Source organism: Carassius auratus, chromosome 40, assembly GCF_003368295.1.
Source record: "Carassius auratus strain Wakin chromosome 40, ASM336829v1, whole genome shotgun sequence".
NCBI lineage: Eukaryota > Metazoa > Chordata > Actinopteri > Cypriniformes > Cyprinidae > Carassius > Carassius auratus.
In genome coordinates, this window is record NC_039282.1 from 17482789 (window position 1) to 17510137 (window position 27349).

Sequence of the window (27349 nt, forward strand, 5' to 3'; positions counted from 1 at the left end):
CCTTTTGGTGAGTCAACTGACAACTAGAGGGCACTAGTTTCGCATCACTTAAAATGCCACTTTTTAGGGAAAAGGACTTGGGTCAAGATCAAAAGACGTCCAAAAACTCAGAAACTGACAATACAGCTGGACTGAAACACTGGAACCTGCAGTTGGTTTCAATTTTTTTTATTTGGTGACAATCGTCAACCAAAGATCATCCAGCTTGGATATGGAGTTTATCGTCTTAAAAATACCCTGACAAAAACCTTAAAGGAACACTCCACTTGTTTTTTTGTTTTTTACATTTTTTTAATTTTCCAACTTCCCTATAGTTAAACAGCGGAGTTTTACCGTTTTTGAAATCCATTCAGCTGATCTCTGCATCTGGCGATAGCACTTTTAGCTTAGCTTAGCGTAGATCATTGAATCTGATTAGACCGTTAGCATCTCGCTCAAAAATGACCAAAGAGTTTATATATTTTTCCTACTAATAACTTGACTAGTTACATCGTGTACTAAGAGTGACGGAAAATGAAAAGTTGTGATTTGAGTGTGACCATAGTTCCTAGCCATATCGGCCAAGAAAATCACAACTTTTCATTTTCCATTGGTCTTGGCACACGATGTAACTACAAAAGAGCCCAGTTTTAAATAGGAAAAATATAGAAACTTTAGTAATTTTTGAGCAAGATGCTAATGGTCTAATCAGATTCAATGATCTATGCTAAGCTAAGCTAAAAGTGCTAGCGTCAGACCTGGAGATCTGCTGAATGGATTAAAAAAAATGGTAGAACAGACCGGTTTAACTCTAGGGGACTTGGAAAATGAGCCTATTTCCAAAAAAAGTGTAGTGTTCCTTTAAAAGCCACTTTGGCACACCAGAAACACTCCGAAACTCCCAACACTCGGGCTGTATTTAGGAAATGCCAAAGAACCGTATACGATGACTGAGGAATGCCAGGCGTCAACGGAGATTTGATATTTTACACCTCCTGTCATGAACAGGTCCCTGATTCAGAGGAGATCTTAGCACCAAGGTTGTGAGTCAAGTGTGCCATTTACAGCACATCCTGCTTATATTAAGAAATCAGTTATGCATCCAACTGCAGATCTTCCCAAAAAGTCTTCCAACTGATACCGAACACTACAATAAATACACTACTATAGTCACCCGACTATTATGGATAACGCCACCTGATCGGATATGAAAGAAGATGATGATTGCAAAATGTTCAAAGTGTACACGTTATAAGAATGAGATGTGTGGAACTGATTACGAAAGGCTGAAACACTAAGGCTCTTAGCTGTGAGGCTAAAGGTAAAGCTGTGTTGTACTTGCAGCTAAAACGCAACCAAAAAAAACTAATCTAAAGCAGTCTTTGGAATGAAATGCATCAATTGCCTCACGTTACTAGGCAACAGTTACGCGAGGACATTAATTCACAGATCAGCACTAATGCAATTTACATTGAGACAATGTGCAGGCTTGTGTAAGGTCTTGTTTACCGAGAGCCTTCACATCCTCAACCTAAACGGAGCATGAAATTAAAACCCAGGGTGCGAGTTGTGTGTTAAGGTGTGTGTGTTTGCATGAGTCCATCCGTCAACAGATTGGACATCCTTCGCAACACACCATGCAGATTATTATTAGTGTAGACTAAAACTGAAATTGGGACATGAGCAGCAAACTCATTAGTATTTAAAGCAGTAGGGTTTGTATCACAATGTGTGAGGCATAAAAAATGATGGGTTATTGAGTCGTGTGCCTTTAACATTGTTCCCCTCATTTAGTGAGCGTGTGTGTGTGTGTGTGTGTGTGTGTGTGTAGATACTCGGCGTTTCACTCTTGTGGCCCAGTAGTGAGGGTGGATCCCCTGAGAAGAAAAAAAGCAAAAATTAGCTCAAGGCTGCAGGCATCACATGTGAACATACAAACGCTTGCACACCTATGATGACTACTAACAAGGTCATGCAAATGTTTCATCCTTTTTCGCTGGTTTGCGCCAAACATTAAAAAACGAAATCAGACCACAAGAACAACGTTTTGGAAAAAGTTGACACTGTATGTTTAGTATTGTGAGTGAATTAAATATGAAGCGAGTTGTCCTCATGGTTGAAAACTAAAACATACATCACTAACAGCGTAGTCTGATTTAAAAACAAGTGATTATTTTGAACCATTCTTTTAATAAAGGGGACAAAAAATTCTTTTTTTGTATTATTATTTTGATTCCTGATGCCTTCTAATCTTATTATGGTTTTCTACATTTCTGATCTGAACGCTCCATTGGAAGGGGGCGTGTCGCTACGAGGCTTCAATGGACACGCCCACTGCAACGACTGGCTAACATCTTTGCATATGAAATGAGCATTACAATTTCTTAAAAACTTCTACTATAACAGCCGCCAAGATGAACTAATCGTCAAAAGTGATGATTACTGCATTTTATTTAGATCTACTCCTGTTGCATCAAAGGTTGCCAAGCTGCACTGTAGCTGAACTCAGTCGCGATTTCCTTTTTGCAACACGATGTCCGCAGTGTCATGAATACTTTCATCATATCTAACAGCGGGAAAAAAATTATGTAGAATAAGAGACTCATTGAGCAGTGTAAAATGGAAGTTTGGGCAAAAATGCTGAAATCCAACCACTGATAGACACCAATGATTAAAACGAGAGTGTTCCTTGATCACTTTCTGTATCGTATTTTTCGGATTATAAGTAGCACCTGAGTATAAGTCGCATCAGTCCAAAAATATGTCATGATGAGGAAAAAAACATATATAAGTCGCACTGGACTATAAGTCACATTTATTTAGACCCAAGAACCAAGAGAAAACATTACCGTCTACAGCCACGAGAGGGCTGTCTTCAGTGTAAACTACAGGAGCACAGCATAGAGCGCCCTCTGGTGGCTGTAGACGGTAATGTTTTCTCTGTTCATTTCTCAGTTAATTTCTCTTGGTTCATGTCAAATTCATTTTGATAAATAAGTTGCACCTGAATATAAGTCGCAGGACAAGCCAAACTATGAAAAAAAGCGCAACTTATAGTCCGGAAAATACGGTATATATAACAATTCGTCACTGGCTTGATTCACTGATGCATAAACAGCAGCAGACCACTTTGTTACAAAGAAGTCTTAAAATGAGGGATGTTCTATGCAATGTTCTATAAAGGACTTAAAAATGTTATTCATATTTCATTAAAAGGTGTATATGTATAATAAACATAAAAGGAAAGAATATCATATGCATTTATGCTTATATCTGCCAAATCGCACTCTTAATCCAGTTTTAATGCGTTTAAATATGCATATACCAATGAGAAAATCAAACAAAGATCTTGGCGAGCGCATCGGCCCCTGCGCTGGCGATGAAGGGCTGCGAGGGGTGGAAGGCCACGTCATGAATGGCCTCGTCGTGTTTTTTCCTGTGCGCGGTGATCTCCTGCACACACGTGCGATTGTCCAGCATCCACAAACGCACAGAGCAGTCATGACCTGAGAAAAACAGAAATCGCTAAATCTAGCAGCATAGATTTTCACATTTCCGTGAGAATGTGGTCTGTTGACGTGGACGTGCTCAGAAGGCTTCGTGTTTTGCTCTCTGACGTCACACACTGAATGTCGGTATATATTCACTTACTGCCGGAGATGAGGTAAGTGCCTTTAGGGTCTGTGGTGAGACATGTTACAGCATCCAGGTGAGCCACCATGGAATGGATCACTTTCCCTGTGGCCACAGCGAGAGGAAGGAGGAAAGATTAGGTCACATTAGATGTTTTTGATACACAATATTGTTTCTAAATGGTCCGATATTCAAAGTTCTGGCTCGACCAATAGGAATACGCTGTGTAAAGTTTGTGTTCCTAAACTCATCCTTTTAAAGCAAGGTTTCTAAAACTGGGATTCACGAGAGAACTACAAAACTAATAAATAATTAATTAAAAAGTATCATTAAAATGTCGTTTTAAAATTTAATTAAAAACTTTAATATTTTATTACATTGACCAACAGCAGAGCAGTGTGTACATGCAAATCTGTTTTTAAATTACTCGTATATTAACTTATTTTATAATATCTTAGGGATTTAGCTGGCAAAAAGGCTTAAAAAATCTAGATACGCCTAATTAACCATCATGACTCATCCTCAAATCACACAGTTTACCTTGAACACAATTTCTATTATGAACACATACAAAATAAAAATAATAATCAATAAAGACATCCTAATATGACTGGAAACAAAAAATTCAAAAATCCAGATGTTTTTTTGTTTTTTTTACTGGCTAATCTTTCACACCAATAATGTTATTCGTTTTCCTTCAAGTAATCTTGCTATACAAACTGGTGAGTAAAGGCTGGTGTCTGCCACGATACGATTAAGGTTTTTTAACAGCTTTGAGAGGTCTATTGTGTCTGCACGGTAGGAGAGTCAAATACTTTGGTGGTGTTTTTACAGTTCCCACTGCTGGAAAATACATATTACAGCCCTGAAAATTGCTAAAAGCTCTCAACACACACACACACACCTGTCTTATTGTCCAGGAAACGGATGGTGCGGTTCTCATGGGCTGTAATGGAAATTGGTTGGGATGGATGGCTGACCACGCGGTTAATCAGCTCACTGCCTGCAGGGGGCGATAAAAAAAACACTATTTTATTATCTTAAAACAGACATGAGGTAAACATGAAGCAGCATACATAATCCATTTAACTTTTGTTACATGCTGTGTGGAACTATTATTTTTAACGTACATATACATACACACACACACACACACATATACATATATACACACACACTCACACACACACAGAAATACTGTGTGTATTCGCTTTTTGGGGGGATTAACATTAAAGACAGAGAGCAGCTGGTAAATGTAGCCGCTTTAATGCACGAAACCAATATAATGATCCACATCAGATTTATTTCTCAACAGTTTGTGTTCACTTGAGACATGAATGACGGTTTTCGATGATATTCGTCAAGTTTTCATGCATCTTGAAATAATCTTCTATGTATTTTTCAGTTCAAGCGCCGAGAGATCAAGAGTGAAGGAGCTTCAGGATGTGAGTGTTGTTAGAGATGCAACGCGTCTATCTGTCACACAAAAAATCTTGCAAGCACTAAATTTCATGTGTACTTATGCTTCCATTTTGTAAAATTACTTGAACGTTTTAATTTGCAAGACTTAAAAACACATGTAAATGAGAATCTTTCTTCAGGACGAATCAGTGGCTGATCAGTCATCTGTCCCCAGCATCGTCTTTCACACATCAGACATCTTTGTGTTTATTTGGAAATTTAATTGATTGAAAACAAACATAAAAGAGTGGAGTTGAAAGATTTCTCATCCTGTGGCTCCCTCTAAAGGACAGCAATTGTCTTCTAGAGGGGACATTTTTGCTCTGGCAATGTTTAATTATATAAAAGCTGCAAGTCAGATCAGTCTGAAAAGATATAGCAACAAACTACACTTTGGGGCCCAGGTCTCTGCTAAATTTTGGTGCTTGTAGCATTTGGCTTTCTTAATAATAATATGATGTAACACTTTACAGTAAGGTTTTATTTCTTAAGACTAATTACCTAGAGTGGTTTCATGAACATGAAAGAACAATGAAAAATACAAATTAATTTATTGATCTTAGTTAATTTCAACTTTGAATATATTATTAAAATAAAAAAGTTGTATCAGGTAAAACTTAATGGTGATATTTAATACAACAGAGATGAAACAGCTTAATTTGTATTAACTAAACTAAAATTTAAAATAATAAATGTATAGCTTATTGTCACAAAGCATTAAAAAATTAAATTAATATAACTTATTATTATAAGTATAGTTAATAAAATGACTTCAAGATTCATTTATTGCAATTTACACACCATTTTAATATGACTTTTCCCAAAATGTCAGTCTAATGAAATAAAATACTTTAACCATTTTATTTTATAATTATAATAAATAAATAGAATTATTTCTATTGACCACTATTTGTAAGTGTTTATTCCTATATGAACTGGCTCTTACCATCCTTAGCCTGGGTCTCCAAGACCATGATGCTTTGCTCTGTGTTGAGGTCATAAAGCAGAGTCTCGCCCCCATCGAAGGAAACAACAACCTGGGACGGGTCGGAGTTTACAAAGGCAACCGAGGTGGGAGTCCCATGTTCTGAAAGACAGACAGGCAATGAGTGAGAGGGACCAACGGAAAAGACTAACAATCCAGACGCTCAAGGTCTTCTCCTCACCTTTCTCTTTGTTGAAAACAGACACACACGGTGAGGAATTATGGGGGTCCCAGATCCTCACAGTCCCGTCTGCAGAGCAGGAGGCCAAGCGCTTCAAGCTGGAGGAGTAGGCCAAACCCCACACCGCGTCCTCGTGACCCGACAACACGCTGCTCTCCACGCCGGGATCTGAAAACAGTCACACACAACACTTATGTCTAGCTCAACCTAATGTGTTATCAAATTCATTTACAGTCAGCACCCTCTAGAGGACAGTCAGAACAACTGTTAACCATTGCTTTTAGGCACACCGTGTAACTTGCAAGTGCAGTAACAGGTTGACTTGCCATAGTTGTCGTAAGGATCTACATTAAGGTCTGGAATCTTCCAGCCGCGGATGGAGCCGTCCAGACCGCCGCTGAAGCATGATTCTCCTTCCTCTCCCATAGCCAGAGAAAGAACAGCACCACTGAATCACACACACACATATTAAAAAACACAACAAAATACTGTAGTGGTACTGGTAATACACTCAAAGTTTGATGTACAGTGGGGCTCGAAAGTTTGGGCACCCCTTGCAGAATATGTGTAAATGCGAGTAATTTTCAAAAAATAAGAGAGATCATACTAAATGCATGTTATATTTTATTTAGTACTGTCCTGAGCAAGATATTGTACATAAAAGATATTAACATTTAGTCCACAAGACCAAAAAAATGCTGAAATTATTAAAATAACCCCACTCAAAAGTTTGGGAACCCTTGGTTCTTAGTACTGTGTTCTGTTACCTGATGATCCTCGACTGTCTTTCTGTTTTGTGATGGTTGTGCATGAGTCCCTTGTTTGTTCTGAACAGTTAAACTGAGCAGCGTTCTTCAGAGAAATCTTTAAGGTCCGGCAGATTCTTCAGTTTTCCAGCATCTTTACATATTTGAACCCTTTCCAGCAGTGACTGTATGATTTTGAGTTACATCTTATCACACTGAGGACATTTGAGGGACTCAAACACAACTATTTAAAAAGATTGAAACATTCACTGATGCTCCAGAAGGAAACAAGATGCATTAAGAGCTGGGGGGTGAAAACTTTTGAACATGATGAAGATGGCCAAATTTGTCTTATTTTGTTGAAATATGATTTTTTTTTCCATTTACTTCTGCCCTTCGTAAGCAACAGAAGATACTTGTATGTTTCCGGTACACAAATTAAGTACAATTTACCTTGATCTTCAAATTCCAAAAGTTTTCACCCCCCAGCTCTTAATGCATCTTGTTTCCTTCTGGAGCATCATTCTTGGGTGCCCAAACTTTCGAGCCCCACTGTATATTGTGTGGCTGATTGATTTCAAAAGTCATATGGAACAGTATTTACCATTGCTATCCACAGATTTTCAAAGAATACCATAATATTGTCCAAAAAACAAAGCTAATGCTGTTTAAAGCGAATGGACATTTTCACTGCAGGTAACCATTTTATTGTTGATATGTAATCAATTAATAATAGATATTTAACAAATTTGTCTAAATGAATTAAAACGATACTAAAATACTAACACGTATCTCATGCTACTAGCAAATTTTGGCATTAAACATTACCAATGTGCTGTATAAAAAGCAAATGTTTTGCAATTTGCAAAGTCATCCGGTTATTATTGTTTTCAAAGATTTATGGAAGCTCGTTTCTGCCAATAAAAAAAAAGGTAATTCTGAGTTTATATAACAACCCTAGCTCTAGAACTCACAATTTTGAGTTTGTGTTTCGTAATCCAGAATTTATTTTTAACAATTCTGACTTTTTGTTGTTGTTGTTGTTATTCCATGGTGAAAATGGCCTTCTATGAGAATAGCTAAGAAAGTATTAAATCAAAGGTAATTTAAAATGTAAATATAGGGAAAATTAACATTTACAATTAAACGTACAATTTCACTACACTATTAGATAATAACGAATGGTACTAGTATAATGCGCATCTCTAGTTTCAGTTCATTTTTCAGTTCACATGCTACTTGGATCTAGCCTCGAGCGCTTGGCAGAGTATGTTAGCCATAGGTCGTGCCATTTCATTTTTAGCGATTCGATCTGAGTCTAATTATAAACCTGTCCCGCTCACCTGTGTGCTCTGAATGTATAAATGGGCTCAACGTCCAGCGCTGCATTTCTGTGAAGATAAAAATGAGAGGCTTCCATGTTAGGATGCAGAGAGACAGCACTAAAATAATTTTTTATGGCTCGATATTTCTAAACACAGTTCCAGAGACACCTACGCGAACAGATAGTTATCATAAGAGAGCAGTAAAATATGGGTCTTGTTTTGGACCAATGGGATAGGATGGGATTCTTACTTTTTGGAGTGCATCGCCTTGTTGAGGTTCCAAAGTTTGAGCGTCCCATCCTCGGAGGCAGACAGCAGCACGGCCTGGCTGGGGTGAAAGGTCAACGCCCGGATGGCGTCGAAGTGGCTTCGCAGCGTGAAGCGAGGGTTCCACGTTTTCTTGAACTCTTCTCGATTGTCCTGCAACTAAATCACATCAAAGGATACCATTCCTTGTAGAAAAACTACAATTCATTATAGTCTTGGGACATAACGTATATATTATTTAGATTACAGTGGGACCTGAATGAAATGCTTCCTGATACTTCGATTGCATTTTTAATCCTTTTTAGTGTGAAACGTAGATGTAGATTTTGAAGAATTTTGATGAAATGTCACTTTAAATGTTCAGTTGAGGAGGAGAGATGACTTATTATACTAACGTCAATGGTGAGGTCATTGTCGTTGGCAACAGTGAGGTCAGCCAGCTCTCCGAGGTTCATATCCCCTCCTCCGACAGCATCCAGAATGAAGACATCAGAGGAGAATCCAAGAGCGCCCCCTTGAGTTCAGACAGACGCACAACAATTAAAAATGGAAAATTCAGCCCAGACACTCAACAGATTCACAAGGGAAAAAACAAACAAACAATTGTTTATAACAGCAGTAAGAATACAACCTGCATAATTGAAATGCACTTTTACTTTGAAAATTAGTTTACAAAGGACTTTTTGCAAGTATTTTAATGTTGTCTCTTGATTATATACACTTAAAATAATCCAAATCATTAACACAAGCATTTCTGGTTAAGCTTTTTAAAAAATTTCAATTTCAATAAATAGAAAAAAAGGTTAATATGCATTATTATGTAGTCCCACTATGTATTTTACTTTTTCTCCACCCACTCTAAGAAACGTATTGGGCGACTTATGCATTTTACTTAAAAAAAAAAAAAAAGAAAAAAAAAAGGAAATAAAATAAATGAATAATAATAATAATAATAATAATATGCAAATAAATATTATAATTTATTAATAATCACTGCTATACTGATAAAAATGATTATAATTTTCAAATTGTGTAAATATAATATAATATAACATACAACGAGGACATTTTTTTTATTTTACTTCTTACATTAAATATTTGTAATTTTCTTGGCAACAAAGAATTTGGCTGAATTTTTCTATAAATTATCTAAATAGATAAATAGACCGATTTGACATTTTTATGAAATAATATTTGCGTCCTTTATACTGATTAATAAAATGAAAAATTATTAAATTATATAAATGAGATTGTAATATAATCTAACATAAAATTAAATCAGTATAAAACACTTTGATATAATCGAATCTACAATGTGGGGGGAAACGTAATGCATTAAAAAAAGTAATGGTTGAGCGGTGGAAATAAGAAAATGACTCTTTTAATCTATTTCAAAGCCAATAGCTGTAAACATTAAGCTTTTTTATGATCTAAAAGTGATCGGTTTCGGATTAGGGGGTGTATTCAGAGAGCCGGATGGTTAATCTTACCCTCTCCAGAGCGTGTCTGGCCCGGGATAGAAGGAGGTGGAGCTGGTTTGGGCGGGAAATCTGACATAATGCCTTGCAACTTATTCCGGCGGTTTTCTGAACCTGGGCAGAGGAAGTGAGAGGAGGACTAAAATACCAGCAGACAGAGCAGGAAAACAACTAAATCCATTGCTGGAGGTATGACGACATGTTCGAAAGAGGTGAAGAGAATATCAGGGAAACAAACAAGCGTGCAGTGACGTGAGGAGCGAATGGAGGTGCCGTCAACAGATCTCATCAACAGGAAGTGACAAACAAAAGCAAATGAAAAGAAAACAACGAGTTGTCACAGCATGACAATAAACGGAAGGGAAACCCTCACATCCACGGTCAAAAATAGCCGCAGAAACGGCCAGTTGTCTAGTAGGACTCCCTCATGAGCAAATTTCCAATACCTAATTCCCGGCCGTCTCCAGATATGCGAGCTTCTCCCGCCCCTTCGCCTTCCTCTCCCGAGCCCAAGAAATCAAACTCGCCCAGAGCGTCTTCCGAGTCCTCTTCATCATCGTCATCCTCGGGGTCAAGATCTGTGGTCATGGATTCTCCGCCCATCTGTATGCGTACAGGCGACACACGGTCAGAAACAAAACAGGACCTGTGCGTGCAGGCCTTCTCTTCTTGTGAACGCTCTGACCTTGCTCCTGGACTTCTTGCTTTTGCGTCCGTCGATGCAGTCTGTAGTCATGCCCTGGAAGTCCTCTTCTTCATCACTGTCATCCTCATCGTCATCCTCACAGCCACGGAGGAAAGGAATTTGGTCCAGGACAGAGCTGCCCATCCGCTCTTTAGAGCTCTCTTTTCCAGCACGCCTGCAGGAGAGATATATATCTTCATCATTACCACAACAAGCATAACTGCAAAGACTATAGTTTCAACAATGGCCTTGCAAAAACTTATATGATATTAGAGCACCCCTTTCAAGTCTCTGGTGGACTGTTGCTTGTCTAAACTGCTAGGAACAGCAATATGATAAAGTACACAATGTTCAGTCAGGAGTTATATTTATTAGGAACAATTAAAGGAATAAAGAATCCCTCGTCCAAGCATCATACTGCATTGTCCTAACAAAATGCTGTCGGCAGTTGTCAAGCAACACAAGTCAAAGTGCAGTCAAAGGTGTGTGTTTATAGCAGCCCTCAGCTGAGGGAAATCTTCAAAGTAAAGTAAAACAAAACTGAAACGAAAAAAAATAAAAAAAAAAAATAAATAACTCTACAATGTATTTCAAATAAGATTAAAAATATAGAACACTACAAAAACAAAACACAAACGGAAAACAAAGAAGAATCAAGCACACAAACAAATTCAACTAAAAACAAAACAAAAGAAAAAAGGAACAAAACAAATAAAGCACAAAACAAGAAATGAATAAAAAAAGTAGAAAACCAAAATAATTTTACAAACGCTTTAAACATTGCTCATCTAATTAGAATTAGTAAATTTAGAACTGTGTCAGTGTTTTTCCATAATATCACACAAATAAATAAATAAATGGGTGTTAAATTGATTTTTTTTTTTTTTTTTTTGAGAAAAATAAAAATAAAAACAAAGTGATAAAACTAGTATGGTTTTGTAGACGACTGATTTTATACAATTTGATCACTGCATGTGTAATTGTGATTTTAGTGAGTGGGCTTTAATAAGAGAAATTGTTTCATTTCGATTAAAGTTCCACAATTCCTAAAGATGACAATTTTCATTTTGGGGTGAATTATCCCTTAAATATCGTATTTTCTGGACTAAAAGTCAAACTTTTTTTCATAGTTTGGCTGGTCCTGCGACTTATAGTCAGGTGCGACTTATTTATCAAAATTAATTTAACATGAACTAAGAGAAATGAACCAAGAGAAAACATTACCGTCTCCAGTCGCGAGAGGGCGCTCTATGCTGTAGATGTTTTCTCTTGGTTCTTGGTTCTAAATAAATGCGACTTATATTCCAGTGCAACTTATATGTTTTTTTCTTCGTCGTTGGACTGATGCGACTTATATTTAGATGTGACGTATAGTCCGAAAAATACGGTACTAAGATGTCAAAATGTGTGTTGGTCTTACCGTTTGATTTGCTCTTCGATCTGGCGCACTAGTAGTGACTCTCCTCCACTGTGAGGTTCTGGTTCTGCGGGCGGTTCGCTGGGAGGAGGCCCATTCACCTCTGGGCTGTTGCGACCCAACAGGGAACGAACACGTTTGGAGCGCATGTCCAAGATGGTGTCAGAATATCCCACCTCTTCCAGATACCTGCTCACGTACACAGACAAAAACAGCACATGCACAGGGTCAGCAGAATATTTTGGATAAAAAAAAAAATCTGAAAATGAAAGCAAACAAAATACACTGACTTGCGCAATAACTGACGGCCCTCCTTCCAAGGCATCTGATTGGTTGGTTCTGAATCTGAATCTGCAGGCCCATTGGGTACTGTGAGAAACAGAATAATGTCACCAAACACAAAGAAAACAGATAACCTGCAGCATACAGTATTTGTTCTGGTCATGATTAATATGTTTTGCTAAATTTGAATCGCATCAAGATTCATAAGTTCATGTGTTTAATAGGTAAATGTTTGTGTTACTTGGTTCAGCTTCGGTCTCTGGTTTCTTCTCTCCAGGGCTCTGGTCAGTGCCACTTTTCAGCTTCTGATGTTTGGCCCTGGGATCAAAATGCAAAGATTATAAGTGATAAACACACAAACTCTTGGAAACATCCTTAGATCTCGCAATGTGCTTCAGGATAGCATCTTCCCTCAAACAGTTAAACTGAAAAAATGTAAAACAGAAAAACAAAGGCAAAACAAAAAAATAAATCCAATGTAGAGCAAAAAAAAAATGGAACAAAACACAAAAAAAGAACAAAACTAATACATAAAAGAAAATAAAAAGAACAACAACAACAACAAAAAAACAATACAACAAATATAACAAAGTCAACAAAAACACAAAACAAAAACAGAATAAAGCATAAAAACAGCAAAACAAAACAGACAAGTAACAAAACAAAAATAGAACAAAGCAGAAAAATCACATAAAACTTCAAAGTAGCAAAAAAGAACAAAGCATAAAAATAAAAATAAAATTAGCTCAACAAAAAAAGAACAAAACAAAAGTAACAGAAAACAAACACACACACAACATTAAAAAAAACTGACATTTTACAACAGCTTAACATCGCTCAACTGCGTTTCAATCCAGTTTTTATCATGTTTTTGTAATGTTTTACGGTGTTTTTATTGAGCATTGGTTTCACATTATACGGCGGGCTAAAGAGGCTCATCTGTGTGTCGGCTCACCTCTCCTGTTTCAGAGCGTATTCCAGCATCTTGATTCGCCGCACCAGATCCTGCTTCATGTTCTCCTGACCTTTCCTCTCACCCTGCAGAAACGCCACCTGAGTCTGAGAGCGCATCAGCAGCAGCACAGGGAGACAGACAGACACAGAGGGAAAGAGACAGATAGATATAAGGTAAGGGTTCAAATGAGATATCTTTGAAAGAAAATGAAAGGTTATATGCTGAAGCCTCATGATTGTGCCACCACCAATGACAATCTGAGCGCAACGGATAACTAAAGACCTGCAATTCCTCAAGCTTTATTTTAGACTGCTGCTGACCAGAATCATGACAGCAAATATGTTGATGGAAAAGAGACTATGAAGTCGGAGAAACCACAAACCATTCAAACCATTGAAAATGGCCCCAATCGCCCCCTAGAGTCCACCTTAAATTCCACATTAATCAGAAATGCCAAATTACCAACAACTAAGGCTGTGTTCCGGCCAGGGAATTTTTTGGATAAGCGACAAGAGGTTACACACTGCATGGCTTTACAATAGGAAGAATCGAACAACTCTGTCTGTACGTTTCACAACCAAATGCACGTGACAAGTAATAAAGAAATAACGCAAAATCACGCGTGAGATCAGAGTTCTTGCGAAAGACTAGGAATGTTATTAAAATTATCCTCCAATTCTTAAGTCCAAATAGATTGAGAACAAGCCATTCTCTGAATCGAAGCCCTGCTTGCTTACATTGACAGTAGTGTGACTGGATCCACATCTAGGGGGTGGAGATTGGTTGGTTTAGAGATCAGGGGGTGGAGACAGATAAGTTTAGGTGTATATATATATATATATATATATATAAGGTAGGAGGAGCTAAAAATGGATCCACTGGCCTTTGAAGACTGGGTTCAAAGATGAGCAGAATTTTTTTTTTTACAGTCCGATACAAAAAGTGGTTTTGGTCTACATAGATAATTATGTGTGGAGTGAATTTTTTTAGAACTCATCCATTTCAATTGTATTAAACCATTAAATTCTGCATAATTAAGGGCGTGGCCACTTGAGTGACAGGTGGATTGCCGCTGCTGTCACTGCCGTCGAGCTAGATGGGCGTGGTTTAATAAGTCAGCTCCCGCCTCTTTGCCCATTTTCGATTATCTTGGAGTGACGCATGGTGACGCTCTGCCAAGATGGCGATGGTCTACTTTGAGCTTCAAAAATGCTCTTCGGAAATCGACGGGTGACGTCACGGACACTACGTCCACATGTTTTTTATACAGTCTATGGTCAGAACTCATTTCACACGGCAGGATCTTGAATCACCAGCAGGTCCAGATATTTAGCATGGCAAATATTTAACTGGGGTTGATTGCTTTTTTGATAATTCACACTGCGTGATCGTCAGGGACTTTAGGCATTTGTTGGCTATTTCTAAAAACTTGTTGGTGAGTGAAAATCAGGACTGAACTCGGCATAACAGTTATTAGAGTTGGTCACTTCTCCCTGGCACAGAAATCAATTTCACACCCCCACACCATCGGTGTATCTCACACAACAACTGTTTAAGCATCGGAATCGACATTCCACATTCAAAACGACTTAATAATATAATTAACTATAAATCATTTTTATTAATGTTAAAACCACTCTGTTAATGTAAAACAATCTATAAACGTTAATGTTTAAAAATATTACACTTTATAGAACTTTTTAATTATCAAAATAAAATACATTATAATACAAACTATTATATAATATAATGCACTATTATAATACTAAAACTGCCATTATTATTGTTATTTACAACAAAGTATAAATTAATAACTATGAAAAAAAATATCTATTTGTTGTTAATGTATAATCAAACAAATAAATCCACCACTACCACCTACTACCGCTGCAGCTCCTACTACTAATGGTCATACAATCTATCATCATTTTCAAAAACATTAATCTATAAAGGATTATTGTTGATACAATAAAACAAAAAATATATATTGTTATTTTTGTTGTTGTTAAAATCATGTTCATGTAAAGTATTATAAATGTCAATATCTGTTGTAAAAAAAAAATACTATCATTATTATTTACAATATCAATAACATTAACAATATTTATAACAATAATAATAACTTCAAAATATATATATATTCTATGCCCAAAACAAGGACAATTCCAGCCTGTTGTCTATTTGAGATATATATATATATATATATATATATATATATATATATATATATAGGCTGACTTGTAAAGTAAAGAAGAGTAAAGCATGGCAGGTTGGCACAGGTCCTCATGGAGACTGGCTCGGCTGGTGTGCCATGGTGTGGGCAGGCAACCTGTTATGGCAGGTCTTTGGAGCACTTTGACATTTTCACAAAAGCAAGTAATTGCCAATGTTTTCAGCCTTTAAAACTGGGATTCTTGTCACACAATGACTGGGAATCTGATTTCATCGTCATTCTAGAAAATATACTGCTTGGAAATCTACCTATCAAAGCATAATTAGTCTCAGCAACAACAAAAAAGGAACAATCATGAATCTGATGGCTTAGAAGAGTTATGCAGCAGAAGTGTAATACTTCTACTTGAACTGAGACAGTTCTAGTTACACAAGCTCGGTACAAGCTCCAAAAACACACAATATTTCTGGCCACTGAAGTTAAGGGAATGGGCTGGTATAACAACACTGGCACATTTATATGGCGGAGCATCCCTCTCATGACTTCCTGTGGGTGGGAACAGGTCAAGGGCACATACAAACTCTCTCTCTCTCTCTCCACATTAGCACCCCTTTGAGACTCAGTCCAACAACTAGAGCAGCAGACGCTTTCTGGGACAAGCCTTTTTGAGAATATATGAACGCAGTGAACTCATTCATCTGAAAATGACTAAGTGTTTTTATACCACTTCTGTTCAGTTAGATGGGCTAACCTTTGACTTTCAGCCTTTGGTGAAGCTTAAATGCCAAAAAACAATACACATGACATTGACAATAGAAAGTTATATTGACAGTAAGGGAGTGGACAGGTGAAGCTACCTGTTGTGAAACCGATGCATCTCTTGAGTAAAGATTGACCTCATGAATAATATTTTCCTGACTATGTGGCAAAAATCAATATTGAACTACATGCAAAAGATGTAATAAAGACAAACAGTGCTTAATAGATATTTATTGACTATGCTAATTATAAAATGGATAGTTAATGGTGATTGTAGGCATTACCACTCAAAACCTTTCAGTAATCATAAAATCAACAGAGAAGTTTTTTGTTGTCGTTTAAATCTCTTGCCATTATCCCCACAGTTTTAGACCCATTTGATATGACTACAAAATAATAATAATAACTGGTGTGTGTATATGTAATTATACACACACACACACAGAAAGTAGCCCATATTCACCTAAATGTACTGACCTACTTTTGGTTAATTCATCCAAGCTTTGACAAATTCTGCATTATACAATATAATTTGTTTTTCTGATTGGATTCTACAATTCCATCCATGTTTTCCGCATTGCGATTGGTTTGTTTCTTACAAACATGCAGCTTTTTGCTTCATAAGATGTTGGACTGGAGCGGGGTGGATTACTTATGATGTTTTTATCCGCTGTTTAGACTTTTATTCTGACGGCACCCATTCATTGCATAGGACTTAATAGCGAGCAAGTGATATAATGCTACATTTCTTAAAATCTTCATTTTTGGGTGCACTAGTTAACAATTTTCTTATTGGTGTTATTACCATTATTATTATTGTTACTTACTATTATTTTAAATATTACTTTTATTATAGATTTAATTATTCATTTATATTTACTTACAGTAAAAAAAAAAAAATTCAGCTAGTTGCCAAGGCAAAATTTTATAAAAATGTTGTTTTTCAATTAATATTTATATTTGATAGTTTTAGTTAACAATAACGTCATCCCTGAACGATCATGTTCTGCCCGCCACAAAGGAAACACAATGGCACAGGTGTCCCACATAAAACCATCAGGGAACGTGATGCCCCACGGCAGCTACTCTCACATTGCTTGTCTCCCTTACCACCCTTTTATAGGCCAAGTCAAAAGACAATGTGTGTGTGAGACATGGAAAACATAGCAGTTGGTCCCTGAAGTCTGCAGATTTCCATGGGCATGTCCAGAAGAGGCCTGGCAGAAGAACACACATCCATGAGAGCCACAAGGCCTGTCCTTTTATCGAGCACACTGGCAACTCCTTATGTAATCTACTACAGGCTCTGTTTGAATGGGGTCACTTAATTGCAAAGCTTTTCTCAGGCCAAGATCTACTGCAAACTGGGCCAGTGGAGTCCAGACTCAAAAAAAAAAAAAGGGGGCAAATCCCTAATCCTCAGTCTGTTTTTCTCCGCTCTCTATACACGTTCTTGATGTGAGTGCAAGCTTTCCAAATAGAATTGATGTTTCTAGGTTTCAAATAAAATAACGTGAGCCATGCGTCTCTCAGATGCTGTAATACGATGCAAGTAACGGCACTAAATGACGAAATTGTGCTAGACACACAGATCGGCTCTCTTGGGACTGAGAAAGAATAAAAAAAGAAAAACCTTGCTTTAATTCTCCAGCAGGACGGCATTACGTCATGCCTTGAGCAGCAGCTTCGCAATTTACAAAAGTAGTAGCAGACAGTCCATTGGATCACATGACGTCACAAATGCAATTATTATTAGAACGTTTATTCGAATGTAAATTTGGCAGCGCTGCCTCTGAACTGCCTTGATTCGATTATCTTGCACTTAACGTCAGGGTTCAGAGAGAAGCTAAACAACAGAAAAGCATTGCCATCGTTGAAGCACAGGAAGTTAAGTGCACTGTACAAAAGGCTTTTTTGTACGGAGACCAAAAAAAAGTGCTAACCCTAGATGACCTCTATTGTTAAATATATTACTAATATACATAAATATATTCCAATAAAAACGCCTACAATGAACATAACCCGTGCAGTCCGATTCCTAAACAAATGACTTGTATAAAATGTTTTGTATAATCAATCAAGCTAAAATTTCAGTGTAGTCTGATTTCAGAATTAATGACTCTTTATAATTATAAAACGCAAAATCGTACAAAGTAAACAACCACTGTAGACCAATTTGTCAAGGTACTTGTATGAACCAATTATTTAAGCGAATCTAACTTGACAACGAATGCTTCTAGGTGAATTAATTATTACATTTAGCAGTAATTTGAAGCGTTTACTGAATTAAACTCACTCACTTACTAAACCTCGATTTATTCCTTTCGTTATGTTTGAATAGAAATGAACGAAGAAACACAACTGTTTAGTCAATCTAACTTATAGAGCGACCAATTTAGTTCAATTCATGCACAAATGACTCTTATTAGCAGTTTTTTTCGTGAAACAAAAACATGAACCGTATCAGATGACTCTTAAACAAGCTGATTATTTCTATGAAGAATCAAAACACACACATTTGGTTTCAGTTCCTCAATTCATCTAACACACTTTCTGAACTGCAAGTTTAAAGGGACGGTTCACCCAAAATGTTTAAATGGTTTCATTATCTACTCGCCCTCAACCTGTATGAGCTTCTGTTGAACACAAAAGAAGATACTTTGTAGAATGTGGGTTTCTGGTGATTTCCATTGCATTTCATTTTCCCAAACTATGGAAGTCAATGGGGACCAGCAACTGCTTGGTTAGCCATACTCTTCAACATATCTTCTTTTGTGGGCAACAGAAAGAGAAACTCATAAAGGCTTGGGACAACTTGAAGGGGAGTAAACGACAGGATTTTCGGGTGAACAATTCCTTTATTAGTGTGGCCTACTCGAAATTATGCAAAACCTTGCACATGATTTCAATCAGCTTCGACTTATTCATTTAATGTTCAAATCACAACGTGTAGTTAAAAATACACAGTATGAGTTTTGTTTCAATCAAATGTATATAAAAAAATCGTAATTATTTGTATATAGTTACGACCAGTTAATGCATTGCATTTATTTGCTTTTAAAATCTGATCTCTTCATTAGAAACAAACTGCTGACAGCAGTATATATATATATATATATATATATATATATATATATATATATATATATATATATATATAGTATATTTGAATGTTTTTTGTTTTGTTTATCTAAAAAAAAAAAAAAAAAAAAAGAAAACACTAAAAGAACCGCTACGGTATTAGATTCGTTCAGATGAATCAGATCCAGAATCGATTCCCATCCTAAGATGGGTAACATTATGGGTGTGCAGCAAAATGGTAATTTTTTTACAGTTATATTTGCTCCATGAATACTTAATCCGATGTGATCGCAAAACGACATCTAATCAACGATAATAGCAGGCGATATTGACTTCTGCCTGCGTCTTATCTGTAAACGAGCTCTTCCTCAAGGAATGCGTCTGGAAGAGACCAAAACAAGCGATTAAAGAAACCCCGTTTTTTACCCTCAGCTCATCTCGCTCGGCCTCCCAGCGATATTTCTCGGCTTGAAAGCGGCCCCATTCATACTGGATGAAATGTAAGATCCCGGGCAACGAGAGGCCCGCGTCCCCGTCCTGCGGATCTCGCGGCTGGGAGGCTCCAGACATCGCCCCGGTGGCCGCGGCGGCCGCTGCTGCGGTGGAAGCGGGACCGAGCACAGCCTTCGGCCCGTTCGCATTGCGCCCCGCTCCGCTTCCTGCGGGGCTCTGGTTCGTTCCACCCGCCACCCCGCCGGATCTTTCCGCCTCCATCAGAGCGTTCGAGCTGTCGCCGGAGCCAGGAGGTGGGAAAACAGAAGAATAAGCCACCCCGTTGCTTGAAGTCTCCTCCGAAGCTCTCTCCCGTTTATTTGCCCAATACACACAGAAAGGCGAGTACTCACACGCACAGAAAAGTGCCAAATAGTGATCCACTCTTACTATGGAATGGCTGCAAACGCTACCAGCTCAAGTGCTCCCTATAGGTTATAAAGCTGGCTACCGCAGGGGGGCAGTTCGCGGCTCTAAAAGCCTGATCCTCTATTGAGGTCAATTCAAATCTGAAGACGTTTTTGTTATTGTTGTTGTTTGTTTGTTTTATGGAATTCTTACGACCGCTTAAACGTGTAATCTTTTAAATTTCTTGAATACAAAGAATTGTTGTTGACCTACAAAATGCAAATCCACTTTAGCGATCTCTATAAAATAATTATTTTGTAAAAAAAAAAAAAAAAATACGAGTCCAAGCATCACGAATGGCTGTGATTGGTCCATCCTGACTAGCGATGAGAAAGGTAAAAGGAGTCACGTGACACTTATTTCCAGCGCCTCATGCATTCTTTTATTTACTTATTCGTGTTTCTTTGATATACTCTATATTGTCAGCTGCGAAACTTTCTATTGTAATTTATAATTAATGCATTCATTAATTCATTCATTTTGTATAAAGTTGCAGACAAAAGCATTCTAAACATGATTTTTTATATATATTTAATAAATATTATATTAAATAAATACATCAAATATTTTGTATGATTAATAAATTATCTAATAAAAAAATACACGGTGAAGCGTCCGCACGTTTCCCCATAAGCTCCGCCCATTTGAGAACACAAGTGTCACGTTACGTGTCATTCTACCGTTCGTTCTATTTCTATGGGATTGAACGAGGCGACACAGTAGTGTAAACTTCCTGCTATATTGTGATCCTCTCTCAGGTTTCCTTTGCTCATTTCCGAATTAAGCATGAGGAAGAATAGCAAGAACGCCGTGCAAACAATGTGCAGATAAGGAAAATGTTGAATCAACCTTAAGATGTTAGTTCTCACAAACCTGGTTTCTACCGTTTTCCACAATGAAGATGCGTGTCTTGTATGTGTATGCTTTTTAAGATTATAGGCTGCATATATCTACATGAATCGATAGTTGAAGGCTTGTTTGGGTTTAATTTTGCATGCATGTTCTATATTTGGAGGACCTGTCTCAAGAGATCATATTATAGTTTCTCAAATACTCAAATCTAGAGCTCATCTCTAATTGGGACAGTAGCTTGGAACATCTCTGTATATTTCTAGGTCATCTTTGTTGGCTAGACTAAAAGGCTTGCAATACAAACTTGAACTGAATTTCCTAAACAAAAACCTTGAACTTTGAAGAGCTCAGAGTGAATTTGTTTATTAAAATGTTCTTTGTTTTGTCTCCATATATAGCATTTATTTAATAGACTATGGTTAACTAAAGGCACTTGGGTCAAAATATGTAATCTGTCCAGTAGTCTTTTTTTTTTTTTTTTTCTGGATGACATCAAATTGACACAGAAGAACACATCGGTGGAAACTGATCTGGTCAAAGAAGATGCCTGATCAAATATTCATCTCCCAGACTCTTTCCACTTAGCTTTCTTTTTGGCCAGACCAAAATCATAATGTTCAAGATTTCAGGACGTATCAGTTTTTGCCAGGGTCTGACAACAGGAGCAATCATTTTGAATTTGCTTATCCTATATTATGTCTCACGGGCCCAGCAGCGGATTATGGAGAAACATCGGGAACAGAGTAAAGGATTAAAGGAGGCATCTCTGCCTGTGGCAGGATTGGGAGCTATGGGTAATCTGAGAGGTGGAATTGTTGGAGGCCCCAAAATGGGAGACCATGAGGGCAACATGCGTTGTCCACCCGTCACAATCCTCGTTCGTGAATTTAAGTCTTTGAAAACTACATAGGTGATACTGCACGATCCTTTTTCAACCAGAGACCAGCGTTGCCCTTCCTTCCTGTAGCCGAATGTCCACCGTACCTTCCTCTGGCTCTTCCAGAGGGTGCGTGCCTCCTGGTATTGTCACCAAGCCCTGACCAGCCTCCACAAACTCACCGTCTGGAGTTCAGTGTTCAGACTGAGGTTGCTTTGTTGGTTCCAGATGGGTTGGTTCCCGTCTCATTTGGGAGCTGGAAGAGGAAGGTAATGGGCCGGTCCGACAGTATCCAAACCCTGCCAAGAAAAGATAGGGCAGGAGTTGCACGTTAGGATCGTAGCAAGCAGTAACTTGATGTGCCACAATTACGGAATACTGAATTTCTATTGCAATAATAGAAGCAATACTATCAGACTGAAGGTTTTGAACTGTATCTGATCACTTGAATGTTAATATCTCTTGGCAATTTTATTTATTGTATGTGTGTGTTGTGGCTTGGGGAGCCACAAGTCTCAAAAGTTGTCTAAACACACTAACAATGGCAGTAAATGTTATAAATCTATATGTATGTAATATTTCACACTGCATTATCCAAGAAAACTACAAAGGTAAAGGCTTTTTTTTTTTGTTATACATGAATATTAATATATTGTTTTCAGTAACAAATAAACAGTAAACAAAAGTTACAAGACAAATCTAAAATGTTTTTCCTTTGGAAATGGAAATATACATGCCATTGAAAGGCTACAGTTTTATGCACATGTGATATTTGCACCATGTTGCATGATAATAATTTAGTTTTTTTTTTTTTTTATATATATACTGTCAGACTGTCTGACCTTATTTTAGTTTGAATGTAACTCAACTTTTCTTTTTTTTTTTGTCTTGGTGTTTCAGAAATATACTTTGTAATGTTCGTTATGTAAATACCTCATGGCCACCAAATATTTAACAAACATCATAACACAAACAAAAGTGTTTCTTAACATGTCAGTGTATTTAAAAACGTCTGGAAATTAACCATCGCACGGAATTACTTTTGAAGTTTTCGCTGTAAATGTTATAGTAAAATGGTATACAGACCACAAGGTGGCGCAATAGGACATTAAGTCTTCATGCTGGGCTTGGTTACTCATATCCTACATAGTTTGCACAGTATCATTACTGGACAAATCTTCAAAGCCTCCCTTAAAAAAATCGCTCGTGTTTACAGCAACACATTCTAGGTCTTCAAGATTTGACAACCCATTCTGAATAAACCAAACGGAGATAATTCACCTGATATCTTGTGAAACGAAGTAGTCTTGTATCACACTAAAGGGCTGTATGTTGCAATAATCTTGTTTATTAAACGGCTTCTTTCCAAATAACTGAACTCGTTGACTTAATTCGAGTCACATTTCTATTTGAGTTGAATAAAGCGTGACACATGATGTGAAACCAACACGGCTATGTAGGAAGTCGGCACTAGGCCTATACAAAATATCCAACCACAAAACACCACGATTAACCAATGAACCAGAGGGCTGTAAAATGAACATGTTATAGACAAGAAATATAAAAACCAAATAAGTGGTCCAGTTTGACTCTGGGACCCAATGCATAGCTAATTTTAGCGACTTTAACTGTTAAGAAAGAGAACATCACAGCTGATTTATTTAAATAAAGACTTTATTGTGCTTTGGGTGTGGAGTACATTCACTGGTTCTCTTGACAGTATTCTCTGGCTCCACTGATGACATCACGCAGCCATTTATGACACAACCACCCATTAAACTCGCACACAGACACAGCCGTGACAGCAGAGCAGCTACACTACCGCCATCTGGAATGAGAAGCCTTTACAATACTGGCTTTTAAAGGAGTGATGTCACAACATGTGTGAGATTTGAAAAAAAAAAAAAAAAAAAAAAAAAAAACACGTGATTTGAAATACACCTTGAGCACTAACAGAACACAACAGCGATGAGCGACTGTTAATATTACAGATTACATTAACCAAACCCATTTAAAGAGATATACAGCAACATTAATATAAAGAATGAGAAATGTTTCTTTGGTCGGATTTAACCGCTTACTGATCAACTGTGAGTCAAACCAATGTCTACAAAAATGGACTATTATGTCGACTTCTTTCTGTGACAAATATTTGGTCAACAAACAGTACAACGGCAAATGCCTCTCACCCTGTCACCTGATACTTTCCTTCAGCTGGTGTGTTTAGGTTATATATAAAGAAAAAGAAAACTGAATTAGCTATCCAGTACAACTACTGATTACAGTTAACAAACATTCACCGTTAAATGGTCTTTAAATAATTGTATGCCTGATTTCTTCCCATGAAGTTAAAGCTGCAGTCGGTAACTTGTGACGCTCTAGCGGTTAATAAACAGAACTGCTTGCGTCTTGCGGAAGGACATTGTAGCCAGAACTACTTCTCTCTGTTTATGTCTATGAAGAATCACAAAGGTACTGGGTTACTCCGCCGCGGTATCCCCGAAGCAATCTAAAATAGTCCGAATATAAACACTTATTATAGGTGCACCCTAGTGATTCAGGACAAGCTAAAAACACGGTTTGGAAAATGGATTCATGGTGTACTCACTTATTATATACATTTTGTCAATTTTGAACACAAACAAAGTTACGGACCGCAGCTCTGATTGGTTGTTTCTTACCAGGAGCGGATGAATTTCTGCAAATGGCAATAGGACCACTGGGAGGAGCCAGAGGAGCTTGATTTTTTCACGGATTATCTGTCTCATATTCTACTGTCAGGACAGGTTTCACAAATACATTTTTACCAAAGTTACCTACTTCAGCTTTAACTACCTTCACAAAATGTCAGGCTTTTTATATTTGTGCTCTTCTGCAATATAAATAGAATAATAAAAAAAAAAAAAACACATAAAAAAATATTGACAAGATCTCAGAAGTATGCTTTTAAAAAGCAAACAAAACTGAATACTTCATTTCTGCATATTTTACGTGAACGGGCTTTTTTCTGTACACAATTTAAGCTGACAAAAAGTACCTGTAAAAAAAAAAAAAAAAAAAAAAAAAAAAGGGGGCGGGGGAGAAAAAGAAACCAAACATTTCAACACATCTAACATGTTTCTACACAAGGAAGCTGCTTCGACTTATTCGACCTTAAATACAAAACCTTAGTTCCAGTCACACTCTATGGCTTTCTTCAGAAACGGATCTGTTTACTTGCGTATCAAACACTGCATAGAGATCTCTCAAACCTGCAGACTTTAAGACGAGGCTTACTTTGCATGAGACCCATATATTATCCTGTCTGACCTTAGGGTGCAACTTGCCCCCGAAGAGCCCGCCGTGAACGGTGATAGTGACTGCATAAAGACAAAGATGCAGACTGTAAGATGTCGTCTCTTAACTGTCAGTCAGCCTTTCTACACCATTCTGTTGGCTCCTCTAGCAGAAAGAGTTTAGTGAAGGTTTAACACCTGTTAGATGGACCTACATCTGAGGAGCCACAGGTGGCATAAAGGGAATCAGCGTGAATGAGGTATTTCAGGATAACGGACCATAAAACCATCCTTAAAAAGTATTTGGTGTGTTCGAAAGATTCGGCAGATGCTTTGGCTTATTAGGAGACACTGAAAGAAATACAGCACGTAATCAGAACCACGAGGGCATGTGTGATCATAATAATACAGATTTTAAAATGCCAGACTGGGGTTTTCTTTTAAAAAAGGGGGTAAAGCAAACGAAGAATATAAAGAGAAAATCCAAAATGTCTGACCAGCATCTAATAAATAATTGTTCAAGTATTTTTCCATCTAAATGTGCATAGGTTTTGGAAGACTCCTTTCTTAAAGAGCAGGGCATGGAGGAGGGTCAAAATGATGTAGTCTTTCTCCTGTCTTAGTCTCTCTCTCTCCAATGGTCACTGCGTAGATGCAGAGGTTGATTTATTGAGATCAGACAGGTCAAAAGGAAAGTTTGTTGAAATAGTGTGCAAGTCTACATAACGGACTCCTCTTCACTGGGTTTAGGTCCAGCGACTTCTTCCAATTCAAGGCTTCCCCGTTTTTCGATGAGTGGAGAAATTTCTGGCCTGGAGGCGGGGTCTTCTTCCTCCACGCGCACCTTATTTAGCTCCGCCCCCTCTTTACTGGAAGTGCGATCCACGAAATACTGCAGAAGACCTGCTCCGTAGGCGTCACCTTCAACATTGATGACAGTGCAAGTGCGATCGCTAAAAGAAATAAGACAGAAAAGAAAAAATGATCTTCACTATACAAAAACATAATGAGGACAAGAAATAAATACAAGGTTTATAAAAAATAAAAAAGCTGTTTATTAACACAATTTTACACACACATACATACATACATACATACATACATACATACATATACAGTACAGACCAAAAGTTTGGAAACATTACTATTTTTAATGTTTTTGAAAGAAGTTTCTTCTACTCATCAAGCCTGCATTTGTTTGATCAAAAATACAGAAAAAAAAAAGTGTAATATGCTGATATATTATTACAATTTAAAATAATTGTTTTTACATTTATTTCTGTGATGCAAAGCTGAATTTTTAGGATCATTATCACATGATCCTTTAGAAATCATTCTAACATGATGATTCATTATCAAAGTTGGAAACAGTTCTGCTGCTTAATATTTTTTCAGAACATGTGATACTTTTTTAGGATACTTTGATGAATAAAAAGTAAAAAAAAAAAAAAAAAATAATAATAATAATAATAATAAAGAAGCTACGTTTTTAAAATATAAATATTTTGTAATAACAATATACACTACTTGTCAGTAATTTGGGGTCAGTTTTTTTTCTTTCTTTTTTTTAAATAAAATCAATACTTTTATTCAGCAAGGATGTGTTAAATTGATAAAAGGTGATAGTAAAGAAAATATATTATTAGAATATATATTATTAGATTTTGTTTTTTTTTTAATAAATGCAGTTCTTTTTAACCTTTTATTCATCAAATATATTAGACAGCAGAACTGTTTCCAACACTCATAATAAATCTGAATATTAGAATGATTTCTAAATGATCATGTGATCGACTGATGTTACATGTGACACTGAAGGCTGGAGTAATGATGCTGAAAATTCAGCTTTGCAACACAGGAATAATTTTTTTTTTTTAAGTATATTCAAATAGAAAACTATTATTTTAAATTGTAATAATATTTCACAATATGACTGTTTTTTCTGTATTTTTGATCAAACAAATGCAGGCTTGATGAGTAGAAGAAACGTCTTTCAAAAACATAAAAAATAGTAATGTTTCCAAACTTTTGGTCTGTA

At 37.0% G+C, this 27349-nt stretch overlaps 2 protein-coding genes across 4 annotated transcripts in view; both read right to left on the reverse strand.

The window, feature by feature from the left end:
• Positions 1-1252: 1252 nt before the first annotated feature.
• On the reverse strand, positions 1253-20526 carry LOC113058740 (striatin-4-like). 2 transcript variants are annotated; one of them, XM_026226918.1, is made up of 18 exons: positions 19834-20526; positions 13395-13498; positions 12681-12757; positions 12448-12526; positions 12161-12346; positions 10741-10915; positions 10502-10658; positions 10068-10169; positions 8973-9091; positions 8561-8730; positions 8329-8376; positions 6566-6687; positions 6240-6407; positions 6020-6160; positions 4517-4615; positions 3631-3717; positions 3305-3485; positions 1253-1856 (listed from the first exon to the last, which is right to left on the reverse strand). In XM_026226918.1, the coding sequence occupies exons 1-17, from the start codon at positions 20119-20121 to the stop codon at positions 3316-3318; spliced, it is 2292 nt and encodes a 763-aa protein (XP_026082703.1). In that variant the 5' UTR covers positions 20122-20526; the 3' UTR covers positions 1253-1856; positions 3305-3315. The 2 variants fall into 2 exon arrangements, with proteins under 2 accessions (XP_026082703.1, XP_026082702.1); XM_026226917.1 differs by having other exon boundaries at positions 8561-8736; positions 19834-20521.
• Positions 20527-23692: 3166 nt separating this feature from the next.
• LOC113058743 (neutral amino acid transporter B(0)-like) overlaps positions 23693-27349 on the reverse strand; it is a 55078-nt gene continuing 51421 nt past the window's right edge. For both annotated transcript variants that reach the window (XM_026226926.1, XM_026226924.1), the window contains exon 8: positions 23693-26264. In XM_026226926.1, coding sequence (XP_026082711.1) covers positions 26030-26264 — 235 coding nt within the window. In that variant the 3' untranslated portion in view covers positions 23693-26029. The remainder of the gene's footprint in view (positions 26265-27349) is intronic.

Bases quoted from the DNA above. Each gene is read 5' to 3' on its own strand.
- LOC113058740 (XM_026226917.1), bottom strand. From the start codon at position 20,121: ATGGAGGCGGAAAGATCCGGCGGGGTGGCGGGTGGAACGAACCAGAGC. The intron at 6,161-6,239 runs GTGAGGAGAAGA...TCTGTCTTTCAG, and splicing joins TGTTTTCAACAAAGAGAAAG to AACATGGGACTCCCACCTCG. The intron at 3,486-3,630 runs GTAAGTGAATAT...TGTTTTTCTCAG, and splicing joins CACTTACCTCATCTCCGGCA to GTCATGACTGCTCTGTGCGT.